Below are 13601 nucleotides of genomic sequence, written 5' to 3'. Positions count from 1 at the left end.
CCTGCCCTTCTCTGGCCCCTCTATCTCCTGCCCAGCTGATCAAACTCTTGCTCTACAGGATATTCTGGTGGCTTTGTGCCATTCCCTACAGCATTCTTATCTTTATCTATGATGAAGTCAGAAAATTTGCCATCCGTAATCATCCTGGCGGTGAGGCTCCCCTGCACCCTGCTCTGAGTGGTCAGCAGCCTCCTAACTGGCTCTCCCATCCCACTTGGTTCCTTCAGGCCCGTTGCCCTTCTCCCCACCTCACTGCCTGGCCTGTGCTGAGCCTGGACCCCGGCCCTCTAGTCCTGATTCCATCACCCTGCTCCTTCCAATCCTCGGTGCCTTGTGTTCCGCCCTCAGGCCTCCTCTGTCTACCATTCTGCCTGTCTTCCCTAGATGCCTCCCCTGTGCTGCCTTCTCTGGCTCACTCTGCTCTCTTCTCTTCCACAGGCTGGCTGGAGAGAGAGACCTACTACTAAAATCAGCGGAGGAAGAGCTCCACATGACTTAGGGGTGTCCTGAGGGCCGGGTAGGGGGGAGGGTTTTTGAGTTTGGCACAACATTTAGAGAGCGTATGAGTTGGGGCAGAGAGATGCTAGGATGAATTACCTCGGATGAGAGGGAGACAGGTGATCCTGACGCTGGAATGAGGGCACCATGGGGAGGAGACCGGGTGGGTTGAGGGGAAGCCCGGCCTGTGTCTGGCTAGAGCCCAGTGAGGAGGGGCGTTGTCCTGTTGAATCTAGTAGCCAGTCTACAGAGTAAATGTTGGCAACAGCTCTCACCTGGCTGGATGTGTCGCATCTGATTTTTGGAGAGTGGGGATTTCTGTGACGCTCTCTCCCTAGATCTTCATGGTAATCAGGCAGGGGAAGTCTTTCAGGGTCTGAAGTTGAGGCTGGGAAGGGATCAGAATCAAGCATCTTTGCCCCTTGAGGGCTATCCCTCATCTTAAAGTCATTCTCCGACCTGATGGAGAGCAAAGACAGGACAAGTGACTGCCCCCAAAGTCAAGCTGGGATCAGAGAAGTGGAGGGGGGAGGGGTGTTGTGAGAGAGGAGCAGCTGAGCCACACCCTATAGAGGGGCCACAGCACCCACACCTGGTGCTGTCAGAGGCTACTCATCTAGCCCCCTCCACCGCAGTTCCTCAGATCAGCTTATAGAATCATAGAGTTTTAGTGCTAGAGAGACCTTATTTTATCAATTAAGAACCTTAGGTCCAGAGAGGTTAAATGACTTGGGAAGGGTCATGTGGTGAGTGGTAAATGTGGGGCTACAGCACCTCCTCTGAGGAAGGGACTGGTGGTCCCTGCCCTCCGCCCCCTGTCATTGGGGCATCTCAACCCCATTCCCATTCATCAGCCTGTTTTCTCAGGAGTAGCTTTGAAATATAGGCTGTAAGAATGCTTTCTGAATCCCTGTAGCCTCTACTTTAGGTGAAGCAACCCGACCCCTCGTGCCCCAGGCTCCACAAGGAGTGATGGACATTCCCAAAAGCCTGTTCTCGGAGCTCAGCACTTTGCGCATCTCCGGTGGGTGAGGAGCCCCAGGAGTCTCCTGCCCACCCTGGGCGGTGGCTCTTCCTTCCTCTTCACTCACTCCCTGTCTTTTGCTTTGTGAGCCTGTCCACTATGCCCTGTGGGTCAGTTCATTCTCTTTTAGAGGAGAGGATTGGTTGTGCCCAAAAGTATACAGAGTGAGAGAGAAACATTGAGGAAAGCTGGGGGAGATCGTAGACTGTCACCAAAAACAAAGCACAAGTGTTAAGTGACCGTGTGCTATGCTTGGCAGAGGGACAGGGGCCTTACACACACCATCCATTAATCCACACAACAAATGTATTCTTAACCCCCTCCCCCACATTTTATAGATGAGGAAACCAAGGTCTGTCTGGTTCCAGAGCTTGTGCCTTTCATCACTTTTCAGACTGGTCTTACAGTGAGTGCTGGGCCAAAAATATACAAATACAAAATGAAAAATAGGACAATGATGGAGGAAGGGCCACCATGGACAGTCTGGGCTGTCAAAGAGAAGGTCACTGTAAGGTATAGCCAAGCACGCCTCCCCTACATCAGGCCCCTCCTCAGAGGTCTCTCTCCCGCCTGTCCCCCTCCCTCCTCTAACACAAGGTCTCCTAGGGACAGGGCTATATCAGTCTGGGGTCTTTCCCTGGCTGCTGACACGGCTGAACAAGACCCTGGAAGACAGAGGGGCCAGGGTGTGTGGGAGTGAGGTGGGGAGGGGGAGTGTGGAGGGGCCAGCTCCTCGGGTTTCAGTAGCAGGAGCTTCAGGTGTCTGGTGGGTTAAAAATACAGAGGCCCCAACTCAGGGTCATTTGATACCAGTGACTGAGGCCTGTTAACTCCAAGGGCCTGAAGGCAGGGGCCTAGAGGGAAGGGTCTGAACAGACAGAGAGCAAAGTATCAGAGAGAGGAGAGGGAGTGGGAGGGGAGGGGCGCAGCTGCTAGAAAGGATGAGCGTGGAACTGGAGAGCCAAGGGCAAGGAGAGGGGGCAGGATGGGATGAAACTGTCTGGTCTGGTGGCTACAGGCAGACATGGAGCAGGCCTGGGTCCCACCTCACACCCTTGGAGGTACAAAAGGTCAGATTCATGATGGAATGAGTCTAAAGTTCCACTGTCTCTCTCCCAACGTTCCCCCTCCCCCAGAGTGCCACAGAAGTAAGACACTGGGGCTGGATGTCGTCTTCTAGACATCTACTTCCGGGCGGGGCTGCCCATCTCCCCTGCTGTCTTTGCTCTGGTTGTGGGGCTGTGGGCACATTAGTCACTCTCCTATAGGAGCAGGGGATGGGTTCTGAGGTCTCTTCAGGTCCACCATGCCCTGCTTAGGCTAGCTCTAAGTGACAGCTGTCCCTCCTGGACCCACTCCTGCCACGTTCTTGAGATTTTCTGTGGCCTTCCTTGCTTAGCTGTTTAAGGTCCGCCCCACGGGAGTGTGGAAAAGTTATTCCTTTAACATAATTTCATGCCCTTGCCTGGGTGCAAAATAAACACTGTCCCTCCAACATCAAAGATAGCTCAGGGTGGGGATGGAGGGCTTCTGACTTTGGTCTGGCCTCTCTCTGGTCTCCCCTTGCCTCGGTTTACCTATGCATAGTAAGAGCCCTGGAGGGCATGAGGAGGCTCCTTCCTTTCTAGGTACCCAGAACTGAACTCATCCACTCTGCCCTCCCCTCCAAGCTGGGGGGTCCAGGAAGTCAGAGCCTCCCCCCAACTCTGCTTTGGCTCTTAGGTGCACAGAATTAATCAACATCCTTGGCTTAGGGCACAGGACCCACCTCTTCATGTTTTCCCGGTGTTAATTTTTTTCCCTGGTGTTTATACCTGATCCTCTTTGTCTTGTCAAAGATGTACGAATGAATAGTTGCTATCCACTCTCCTTGGAATCATTCAGCCTGGGGAATCCTCCCTTCCCACTGTGCCCTAGAAAACTGAGTCGCAAAGGATCAGAGTAGAGAGAGTGAGTAGGAGGCCGTGGCCGAATGACTTCTCCCTTCTCATCTTGTCCGTCCTGGGCAGAGAAACCCCAAATCCACACCTCTACAGGATGGATGTGGGCCAGCACTTCTCGTCCCACGCCCTGTCCTTCCCTTACATTCCCGAGTTAGGAGTGTTGAGTGAAGCAAAGGAAACTGGCTGGAGCTGAGCCAGGTGGCCAGTCCTGGACGCGGCTCCATCTTTTATTCAGAGAATGACCTCATCCTTGGTTCTGGTTCTTTAAAGAGAAGTGCAGGGGTCTCTTTCCTGCAACCTGGATTGCATTTTTACTGCCCTCCTCCTCCACAGGATCAAAGAAACAGACTTCACCTAGAGGAGACTCCCAGTTTTTAAGACCTAGAGTCAATATTGCATTTGTCCCCGTTTTGTCCTGTCCTGCGAATTTAACCTCTGACCCAGAATACCTCCTCTTCTCCACCTCCATTTCCTTCTCTCTGATTACTTTGCCCTCCCTGAGCCCTCCCTAATTACCCCAAATCTCCCCTCCCCCAGCCCCAGCTTCATTTACCTCCGACTCATCTGGTCTTATTTTTAGCTCTGGCTTTTTCCTTTCTTAATATGGCGATGAGCTCTCAGGCCAGAGGCGCTGGGACAGGGGCTGAGGAGCCCTGAACATTGGGGGAGGGGGAGGGGAAGGAGGTTCTGGGAGCCTAGGGGAGAGGTGTAGGAGGTGGGAGGATCCCAGCCCTCATGGAGCTGTCCTGGCCTCAGAAGGTTATCCATCTCTTCTGCCAATCCCAGAGACATATTTAGACAGGACCAGGTGCGGGCCAAGGGGTGCCAATCTCAGGGGCAGCTCCGGTTCCCTCCCCGCCCCCTGCTCCTATTCCTCCTCCTGACCCTTTTTCTCTTGGCTCCATCGGCAGTTTCTCCAGGACTCAGCAGTGTCCTCTGTCCACTGCCCTGGGCTGTTCTCCACCCCACCCCCACTGTGAGCCCCTAACTCAGGATTCAGGACCCAGGGGCCCCTCCCCACCCCAGCTAACTTCTTCTGGACCAGGAGAGCCGACCCACGTCCCACTACCTCCATGAGCGCTGCAGACAGGATGGGGGCCAGAGCTGTGCAGGGCCTGCGGCTGGCAATGCTGTTACTGCTGGTGCTAGGGACCCCTAAGTCAGGGGTGCAGGGGGAGGAAGGGCTGGACTTTCCTGAGTATGATGGTGTGGACCGTGTGGTCAATGTCAACGCAAAGAACTACAAGAATGTGTTCAAGAAGTATGAGGTGCTGGCACTGCTCTACCACGAGCCCCCCGAGGACGACAAGGCCTCACAAAGACAATTTGAGATGGAGGAGCTGATCCTGGAGGTGAGTGGTGGGTCTGCAGGCCTGCAGAGCACACCCCGTCCCTCTCTGCAACCCTCTATCCTACAACTCCACATAGATCTTTGAGGGCAGGATCTAGGGGCTAGGGGCAGTGCAGCAGGACCCCCGTCTTGACCAACAGGACACAAATGGCATGTGGCCTTAGCCAAATGAGAAACAAACTTGGGAACCCAAAAGCGCCACCATAGTTAGGCAATTTTAGGAGGAATGGAGCGAGGCTGCAGGGAGATCTCTCCTCCGTGCTATAGGAGGCTGGTAGCACTAGGCTTGGCTAGAACTGGGGTGTCCTTGGAAGGGGGACAAAAAAGGGGGAAGGGGGAGAACTGCAGCGCAGCGTATTGCACCCCCCAATCTACTTTCCTAGCCAGAATATGGCCTCTCTCCCTACACTTTAGGGGCTGTACCCCAAAGAAATCCAAATCAATTTAAATGTTATTGACATCTTATTTGCATGTCATTTATTTCATGGTTTCATCTTTAATAAAAACCACCATGCCTCCCATTGGTCTCTCAGTCCCCTCTCTCTTCCCCCACCCCCAAATTCCCCATCTGCCTTTATTGGATCAAGCTGGATTCCCTGATTGGCAAATTTTTGTGGTTGGAGGATGCTTCAAAATGCCGTCTTCAATTTCTCTTTATGGGAAGATTCTCCTCACCCCCAAGCTGACTTCAGGCCCAAAGGAGAGGGAGGCTATTGTAACAAGAAAAAAAGCCTATTTGGGGATGATAGGGAGGTGTGGTCACACAGCCCTCTAAGAGCCAGGATGTGACAGAGTTTTCTTGTCTAAACTTCTGCAGCTCCCTCTCTAGCTTGGCCTTACAGAGAGCCCCCAGCTTGCCCAGAGCTTGGAGTATTTCAGGGCAAGATACCAGGCCTGCAAGCTCTCGTTTGTGTGCCCCTGCCGGGGGCTGGAACTGCCATCTGATTAATGCACTGAGTATTTTTATCCTGAGTGCTCAGCATCCCTGGCCATCCATCTGCCAACAGCCTCCCTTCCCTGTCCTCCTGAGAATCCGGGCGCCCGAGTCTGTATTATGTGGGGTAAAGCTGCAAGCCATGCCCAAGACACAGGCTGCCGGGGACAGGGACCTACGGGTGTGACTATCCATAGCCTAGGGACAGGCTGAGGTGGAGAGGGAAAGGGAAAGTTCAGCCCAGATGAGGAGAGCCCGGTCTGTTTCACCTCCAGTCCCTGTCAGTCTCGGCCTCTGTGGATGATGAGTGGTGGTCACAGTGACCTCTACTCTCAGCTCTCTGGCTTTCCCCACTCCTCAGCAACATGAACGGACCTCCCACTACCCTCCTGCCCTCCAAAATTCTTCCCATTGGAAGAATGGGAATTCTTCCTACTCAGAAGAATACCAGGGAGTTCACTGCCATGCTGAGCATGGCCTTTGATCAGGATGGAGTGCAGGGTTCTATGGAGTCCCTGAAGGAGCGAAGGGCCTCAGTCACTCTGAAGCGCAGTGCCTTAAAGTTCTACATAATAAGCACATTGTAAATGAGCAATAAATCTTCAGGGATTAAGAATTGAACTAAAGACCAGAAGGGTGGGGTTCTAGGGAAAGTGGAGATATCCCAGATCCCAGTACAGTGTCAAGGTTAACTCTTCTATTCCCTGCATCTTAAATGACCCCAACTTGAAAGCAAGAGAGGGTAATAGGGTTTACTAAGAATTCCGTGGGCTGGTTTTAACCCTAACCTTCCTCCAGTTAGCAGCCCAAGTCCTAGAAGACAAAGGTGTTGGCTTCGGGCTGGTGGACTCTGAGAAGGATGCAGCTGTAGCCAAGAAACTAGGTAAGGGGGGTGGGGCGGGGCAGGGAGGGGAAGCTGGCCTGTGAGAGGGGGAGGCCTAGGCTGGAGGACCAGGTGACAGCCCTTATATAGACCAGGGCCTCCACCATGCCTATTCTGAAAGTAGGGGAGAAAATACTGAATTTGGGAGGGGTGTGGCTGAGGTCCTGGCCTCTCCTTTATTCCTTATAGAGACCAATGCTCAAATCTCAGAAACAGGTGAAGGTGGCTTTCTTTATGCTTACGTAAAAAACAGGGCTAGGTGTTGAGGAAAGGGGGAATTCAGGGAACACAGGTGGGGCTGGAGTGGCCTCTGCAAACTCTTCTTCCAACCCCTCCCCCTCCAGAGCCCTGGCCAGGTGTTACAGAACCGGCCACCAGGGGGCAGCGCAGGCATGAGACTGGACTCCGGAAGTGGATGGGGGAAGGGTGGTCAGTAATGAAGTCATTTGGTCAGTAATAGCAGAGGGTTAAAGGGGGGGCTGGGAATCAGCGACTAGAGTCCTCAGAGGAGGTAACATAAATATCTGTCTCTAGTTATGACAGGCAGAGAAAGGGAGAAAACTTGCTAGAGTCTATATCTCCCTATGTCCTGCCCTAACACCCCCACCTGAACCTAGCTTCTCCCTGGAGAGCCCATGGGCCCCAGCTAGCTACCTAGACTAAATCCAGAGGTACAGACACTAGGGGAGTAGGGGCTAAGGGGCAGTGGAGGTGAGGGGGCAAGGAAGAGGGAGGTGGAGGATATGGGGCCCACTGGGATTATGGACTGGGCTGCAACCCTGGATTTGGACCCCTGAATCCGTGGGAAGTTTGGGATGATGGCTCACCCCTGGCTCACTCCCAGGACTAACTGAAGAGGACAGCATTTATGTGTTCAAGGGAGATGAAGTCATTGAGTATGATGGCGAGCTTTCTGCTGACACCCTGGTGGAGTTTCTGCTTGATGTGAGGATTCCCCTGGACCTAATGGCCTTGCTTTAAGACTTCGTGCCCTCCCCATCAACTCCCACCTCACACACATAGTGAACAGCTAGCCCCTTCCTCCTGTTCCCCACCCCTCCTCTCCCTGCTTCTATTGGTGAGGACCGAAACTCACTCTCTTCCTTCAATGTCCCTGTTCCTCCAGGTCCTAGAGGACCCTGTAGAATTGATTGAGGGTGAACGAGAGCTGCAGGCGTTCGAGAATCTTGAGGATGAGAACAAACTCATTGGCTACTTCAAGAGCAAAGATTCAGAGCGTGGGTAACCCTCAGACTCCACTGTGCCCTCCCTGGATCCCCATTTTACCTGTCCTCCTACCTCCCCACTTCACCCACTGTCTCAGCAGCTCTGCCTCCTAACTCCTCTTGCCACAGTCAGCTTCATCAACTGCTCTGAGCTCCCTGCACTGGAGGGGCTTCCCAGACAGGCACCTCCAGCATTCTGCCTCCCCCAACTATATTTTAGCCACTCTCAGAGGACTAGAGGGAGTGGGTCTCAGAATGAACCCCACCTCCCATATTGGGGAGGGGGGGATGGTTTCCTGGAGGACCCTGGTTCCCCCAGAGACTAACTCTGCATTCCCCCCTCAGATTACAAAGCCTACGAGGATGCGGCGGAGGAGTTTCATCCCTACATCCCCTTCTTTGCCACCTTCGACAGCAAGGTTCTCCTCCCCACGGCTACATTGGGTCTCCCTCACTCCCTTCAGCTGCCCTGCCCCCTCTTCCAGAATCTTTGGGGGACCTAGTCTTTCCCTACACATGACATTCTCCACCCTCACCCCCATCTCAGGCCTCTCCTGCCCCACAGATTTTAGACATCTAAAGTACCCCTCTCCTGTTCAGCCAAAGCCCAGAGAAGTTAAGACACTTGTCCAGTGTCACAGTGGCAGTGACAAGGGCCCAGGTTGTCTGACTCCCTTCCTAATATCTGCTCCCTGATAATACTGCTTCTCACCCTGATCCTGCATCCCCTGCTCTACTCCCCCCTGCCCCCTCCCTCAAAGGTGGCAAAGAAGCTGACCCTGAAGCTGAATGAGATCGATTTCTATGAGGCCTTCATGGAAGAACCTGTGACCATCCCAGATAAGCCCAATAGCGAAGAGGAGATTGTCAACTTCGTGGAGAAGCACAGGAGGTGGGGAGCAGGGGCAACCGTCTGAGCAGGGTAGGCTCCTCCTCAGGCTAGAACACCAGTCTATGAGATAGGCTGGGGGAATCTCAGCCAGCCAGGAGCTTGGACTCACCTGGAGATGAATGCACTTCTGGGTACCAGTGCTCACTGATACACTCACCATTTTACACAACATTTTGCATGCTAGCACTTAGCCCTGAGCCCTACACATAGGAGGTCCTCCATATATGTGTACATTTAGTGGGTAGAGGCCAGGGATGCTGCTAAACATCCTATAGTGCACACAGGACAGCTCCCCCAAAACACAATTATCTGGCCCCAAATGTCAGTAGTGCTGAGGTTGAGAAACTCTGCCCTACACTCACACATAATTCTCTCCCTTCACAGTACTCCACCGCTGGAAATACCCACTCATCAGTATAAACACTACTCACTCTCATTCTCTCCCACTAGATTATGGTCCCCTCATCAGGGCAGGAACATGTTTGCCTGGTTCAGCTCTATCTACATAGCACCATGCACAGTGCTTAGAACATCTCAGACACTCAATTTTTTTGAATGAATGAATGAATGAACGAGCGAATACGCAGATGTCCAGTTCTTACCTTCCTCCCAAAAGTCTCTCTCCCAGTCCCCTTGTTCACCCTCTGCTCTCCCACCTGCTCTAACCATGCAGTGATCTGGGCCTGGTGCCCAGGGCTTAGGTTTGGCCAGATGGCTTTGTTCTGGGCTACAAGCTGTCTGTGCCCTAGACATGACCCAGAGGCAGCCTCTGCTGTGGGGACCCTCTGGAGGGGAGGGCATTCTTCTCACCCACTGAGTATGACTTTCTGTCTGTTGCTTCTAGGTCAACCTTGAGGAAACTGAAGCCTGAGAGTATGTATGAGACCTGGGTGAGTGCCCCTGGACCAGGCCAGGCCCTTAGGGGAGCATGGGTGGCTAAAGACTCAAGTCCTAGAAACATCCCACCCTACTGTTCCTCATGCCTTGCTTGTAGGACTGACAATGCACCAGCAAAGGTTGAGGGTTTTGTTCTCAAGAATGTGTCAGGCATTGGGAGACACACATAAGTAGATGAAGATGACAAGGGAGGAGCTCCAAGCTCTGGAGCTAAAGAGTTTGCCAGAGGAGGTATGGGGGCCCTGGAGCTGAAGGGAGCAGTGTCACTTGGGAAAGGGTCACCACCACGAGAATATACCTGATCCACAAGCTGGATTTCCAAAAAACTCAGGTTCAAGGAAGATCTAGGGTCTGTTCTGGGCTCTCTGACTTCAGGGAGCATAACTAAGGCCTCCTCTCCCCTAACAGGAGGATGATCTGGATGGAATCCATATTGTGGCCTTTGCAGAGGAAGCAGATCCTGGTGAGGGAGAAATACTGGATTGGATTTGGGGGGGCACTGGTGAGAGGGGGGAGGCGGGGCTGTCAATTGGAGCATAGGCTTCACTTGGGAGGCATTCCTGGAAAAGTACAAGCAGCCTGCAGCTAGACCTGTGGAACTGTGGGAGGTGGGAAAGAGATCTAGACTCTTGTTCCCTCTGGGTCCCTTTCCTCTCTGCCCCACCTCACACTTCTCACTTGTGTTTCCTCCAAGATGGCTATGAGTTCTTGGAGACCCTCAAGTCTGTGGCCCAAGATAACACTGATAACCCTGATCTTAGCATCATCTGGATTGACCCTGATGACTTCCCCCTGGTAAGAGGTCCGCTCAGGCACTGCTAACCTAAGGTGGGGCCTTAGATAGTGGCACTTTCTGAGGAGAGCTTGTTTCAGAGTCTTTCCTCATCTTCTAGCTGGGGGACCCTGGAAGGTTTCTGCCTGTTGCATGATCATGGGCACTGTGGGCATGAAGGGCATCCTGAGAAAGGGAAAACAGGATGGGAAGTGAATCACATGGGTCATAACACACATAATTCCTAGAGCAGAGACTGGGCAGGTAGCACATGTGCCCAGGGATGGTTCCTTCTAAAGAAATCCAGAGTTTGGGGGAACAGATGGGCACATTAACCCTGCACATGGTATACACAATAATAGAATCAAAGCACAGAGATTCCATGTCTCAGGGTATGGCTTTGTTCCTCGCTGAGTCTCCAACACCTAGCACTAATTGTTGAAAGAGTAATGGAATGGACAAACAGAAATGTGAGGAACATTGGCAATTACCAGGTATAATTACCATAGTTTAGAGATGTAGAAATTGAGGGCCAAGGAGAAGTGCCTTGCTCAGAGTCACAAGGTCAATCAGTAGCAGATCCAGGATCAGAACAGGGGTTTCCTATCTAGTTTTCCTTAGATAGGAGGGGCCAATGTCCCCAGCTGACCCTCCTGATACTTTCCCTTTCAGATTTCTACCCTTTAACTGCTTAGTTGTATCCAATCCTTTCAGGTCTTATAGAAGGACTCATCCCTCATCCACCATGGGTTCATAGTGTCTTCCCTCTGTCTCTCAGCTGACCCTCACACACATCCCCTTGGACTCATGTGTTCCTAGACTCCATTAAGTTGCCATATGTGGTCTTTCTACAGCTGGTTCCATACTGGGAGAAGACGTTTGACATTGACCTGTCAGCCCCACAAATAGGAGTCGTCAATGTTACTGATGTGAGTTTCCTTCCCTCATCCCTGGTTGACCCCTAACTCTGCTTCCCAGCATAGCGAGCTCTCCTGTGCTCTGCCAACTAGGAATTGAGCCCTTCCCATAGAAATTAGACATGCCCAGTCTAATGACTGGATGGAGGGAGAGATTCATGATCTGAACATGCCCATCTTCGCCTGTTGGAATCGGCTGCTCATCCTTCAAGCCCCTGTTCAAATCCTCTCTTCGCCATGAAGTCTTTCTAGATCTCCCATTTGGAATCATTCCCTCCTTGGCACTCCAAGAGCCCATTTGGCATCAAGAACATGGCTTTTATATGGCTATTTATGTATCATGTCTGTCCCCTCCAGTAGACTTTGAGCTTTTTGAGGGCAGACATCTTCTCATTCACATGTAGCAGGTGCTTCAAAAATGTTTATTCAGTAGAACTGAACAAGCCACAGTCTTTGCTTTCATATAATTCTCAGTCTAACTGGGAAAGCAGTATTCCATTAACTACAAGGCCAGATCTGATAAACTCTGTAATAAAGATACACATAAAATGCTAGGAAGGCACAAAAATCAAAGTGATTTCTGCTTGAGAGAATCAGAGAAGGGTTTAAAAGGAGTGGCATTTAAAGTGGAGATTGTACAACGTATAGGAGTTCTACAGTTGAGAAGCACTTCCAAATTGATGGAAAAGTTAGTGCAAAAGGTCAAAAGTAGGAAAATGAATATCAGGTTAGGTTCAGGAAAAGGCAAGTCATTTTTTACAGCTTGAGAGCCTAGAGATCTCTGAGGATGGTGCTGAAAAAGCAGGTCATGAAAAGCCTTGAATGCTGAAGAGTTGCTGACTTTATTCTCTAGGCCAGGAAGAGCCACCAGTGGTTTTGCGTCAAGGGCATGATCGAGAGGTCTGTTTTAGGAAGCGCAGCATGTCAAGAGCTTGGAAGAAAGAGTGAAAGGAGGAGGGCTATTTGCCAGTCCAACTATTCTTTCTACTCCCACTGTCACCATTCTAACTTAGACCTTCACCTGGACAGTTTCTCTGGCTGTTGACAGATGAAGGGAAGGGACAGAAGATGTGGGGAAGGATATACAGAGTCCAGTGAGTGGGAGGATGGGTCCAAAGACCTGAGTCAGTCTTAGCTCTGGTTCCCTGTCTGTGCCATGTCCTAGGCGGACAGCGTATGGTTGGAGATGGACGACGAGGAGGACCTGCCCTCCCCTGAGGAGCTGGAGGACTGGCTGGAGGATGTGCTGTCGGGCGAGATCAACACAGAGGATGATGACGATGATGATGACGACGATGATGACGATGATGACTAGTTGCTGTAGCTACCATCTCCTAGCCCCACTTGCTCTCCTCAGGCTTCCTCCTGCCTTCCCTGAGCTTCTCCAGGGACACTAGGTCATTCTCTGACTAGGGCCCACTGGGGTCTGTAGGCTGAGTGCTGAGACTCTGATCCCCCTCACTTAATGAGGGAAGGAGCACTTTTCCCTACATACCAGCCGACCTATCTCATCTGACTTCTGTTTCCTGTCCAACAATGTCCCTGTATCTAGTATTTGTTTCTTCCATCACTCCCTACACTCTTTCTTCTGATTTTCTTGCCATATCTGTGGGCTCCTATCTCTATTCTGTTCCCTCCACTTCTGCACACTCTTCCCCCACTCTCTTAAATCCTATATCCTTCTGACTGTCCTATCCCTGGCCAGGAGGAAGGGAGGGTTCTGTGGGGCTGTATCTCACCAATCTCTTGTTAATGTATTTGGGTCAAATAAGAGGCCTCAATAAAGGATCTGGGGCAGCATGAGCAAGTGTCTGCTGATGAGGTCTCACCCCTGTGGCAGGAGAGAGGCAGCCAGAGATTGGGAGATTTAGGTATGGGTGCCTTGTTAGGGGACTGTGATAGGAGGCTGGTGGGGCTCCCTCCAGGCAGTTATCCCAGAGAAGCTTGGATTATTTATCTGCTGCAAGTCAACAAGCCTTTTCTGAACACATGGTGTTTGTCCAGCACCGCTATTAGGCTCTGGGAGAACAGAGAGTGCTGGGCCTGTCCCTGCTCTGGAGCTGATTAGACTCACTGGGAAGTCAAGACAAACACACTAAACAATTGAAGAAAAATACAAAGCAATATGTAATTAAGTGATTACGTGCTGCTTGATAGCACCCTCCCTGCAGCTCTTATTTGAATGTCAAGACTGAGCCCAAATAACACTTCCTCGATGAGGCCTTCCCAGAGGTGTCACCCGCCTGCAGTTCCCTCCTCTGGGT

At 51.8% G+C, this 13601-nt stretch overlaps 3 protein-coding genes across 12 annotated transcripts in view; 2 read left to right on the top strand and 1 right to left on the bottom strand.

The window, feature by feature from the left end:
- Positions 1 to 772, top strand: part of ATP1A4 (ATPase Na+/K+ transporting subunit alpha 4) — a 29109-nt gene extending 28337 nt beyond the window's left edge. For 5 of the 6 annotated variants that reach the window (XM_023640893.2, XM_023640889.2, XM_070267973.1 and 2 more), the window contains 2 exons: positions 59 to 150; positions 439 to 772. In XM_023640893.2, coding sequence (XP_023496661.1) covers positions 59 to 150; positions 439 to 467 — 121 coding nt within the window. In that variant the 3' untranslated portion in view covers positions 468 to 772. The remainder of the gene's footprint in view (positions 1 to 58; positions 151 to 438) is intronic. The other variant, XM_023640891.2, reaches the window with a different exon arrangement.
- DCAF8 (DDB1 and CUL4 associated factor 8) overlaps positions 1 to 13601 on the bottom strand; it is a 79111-nt gene that overhangs the window by 10160 nt on the left and 55350 nt on the right. Inside the window, exon 15 of one of the 5 annotated variants that reach the window (XM_070267991.1) lies at positions 774 to 957. The exons of the other annotated variants lie outside the window; for them this stretch is intronic. Coding sequence (XP_070124092.1) covers positions 946 to 957 — 12 coding nt within the window. The 3' untranslated portion in view covers positions 774 to 945. Of the gene's footprint in view, positions 1 to 773; positions 958 to 13601 lie in introns of those variants that run through there. 5 annotated transcript variants of the gene reach the window in all.
- CASQ1 (calsequestrin 1) lies at positions 3670 to 13140 on the top strand. Its single transcript, XM_001504420.6, has 11 exons — positions 3670 to 4817; positions 6549 to 6633; positions 7478 to 7578; positions 7760 to 7871; positions 8205 to 8278; positions 8621 to 8751; positions 9596 to 9641; positions 10057 to 10111; positions 10343 to 10443; positions 11275 to 11349; positions 12503 to 13140. Exons 1-11 carry the CDS (start codon positions 4539 to 4541, stop codon positions 12650 to 12652), a joined length of 1209 nt encoding a protein of 402 aa, XP_001504470.1. The 5' UTR covers positions 3670 to 4538; the 3' UTR covers positions 12653 to 13140.

The sequence above is a fragment of the Equus caballus genome, chromosome 5, assembly GCF_041296265.1.
Source record: "Equus caballus isolate H_3958 breed thoroughbred chromosome 5, TB-T2T, whole genome shotgun sequence".
Classification (NCBI taxonomy): Eukaryota; Metazoa; Chordata; class Mammalia; order Perissodactyla; family Equidae; genus Equus; species Equus caballus.
This window is presented reverse-complemented; position numbering and strand designations above follow the sequence as displayed.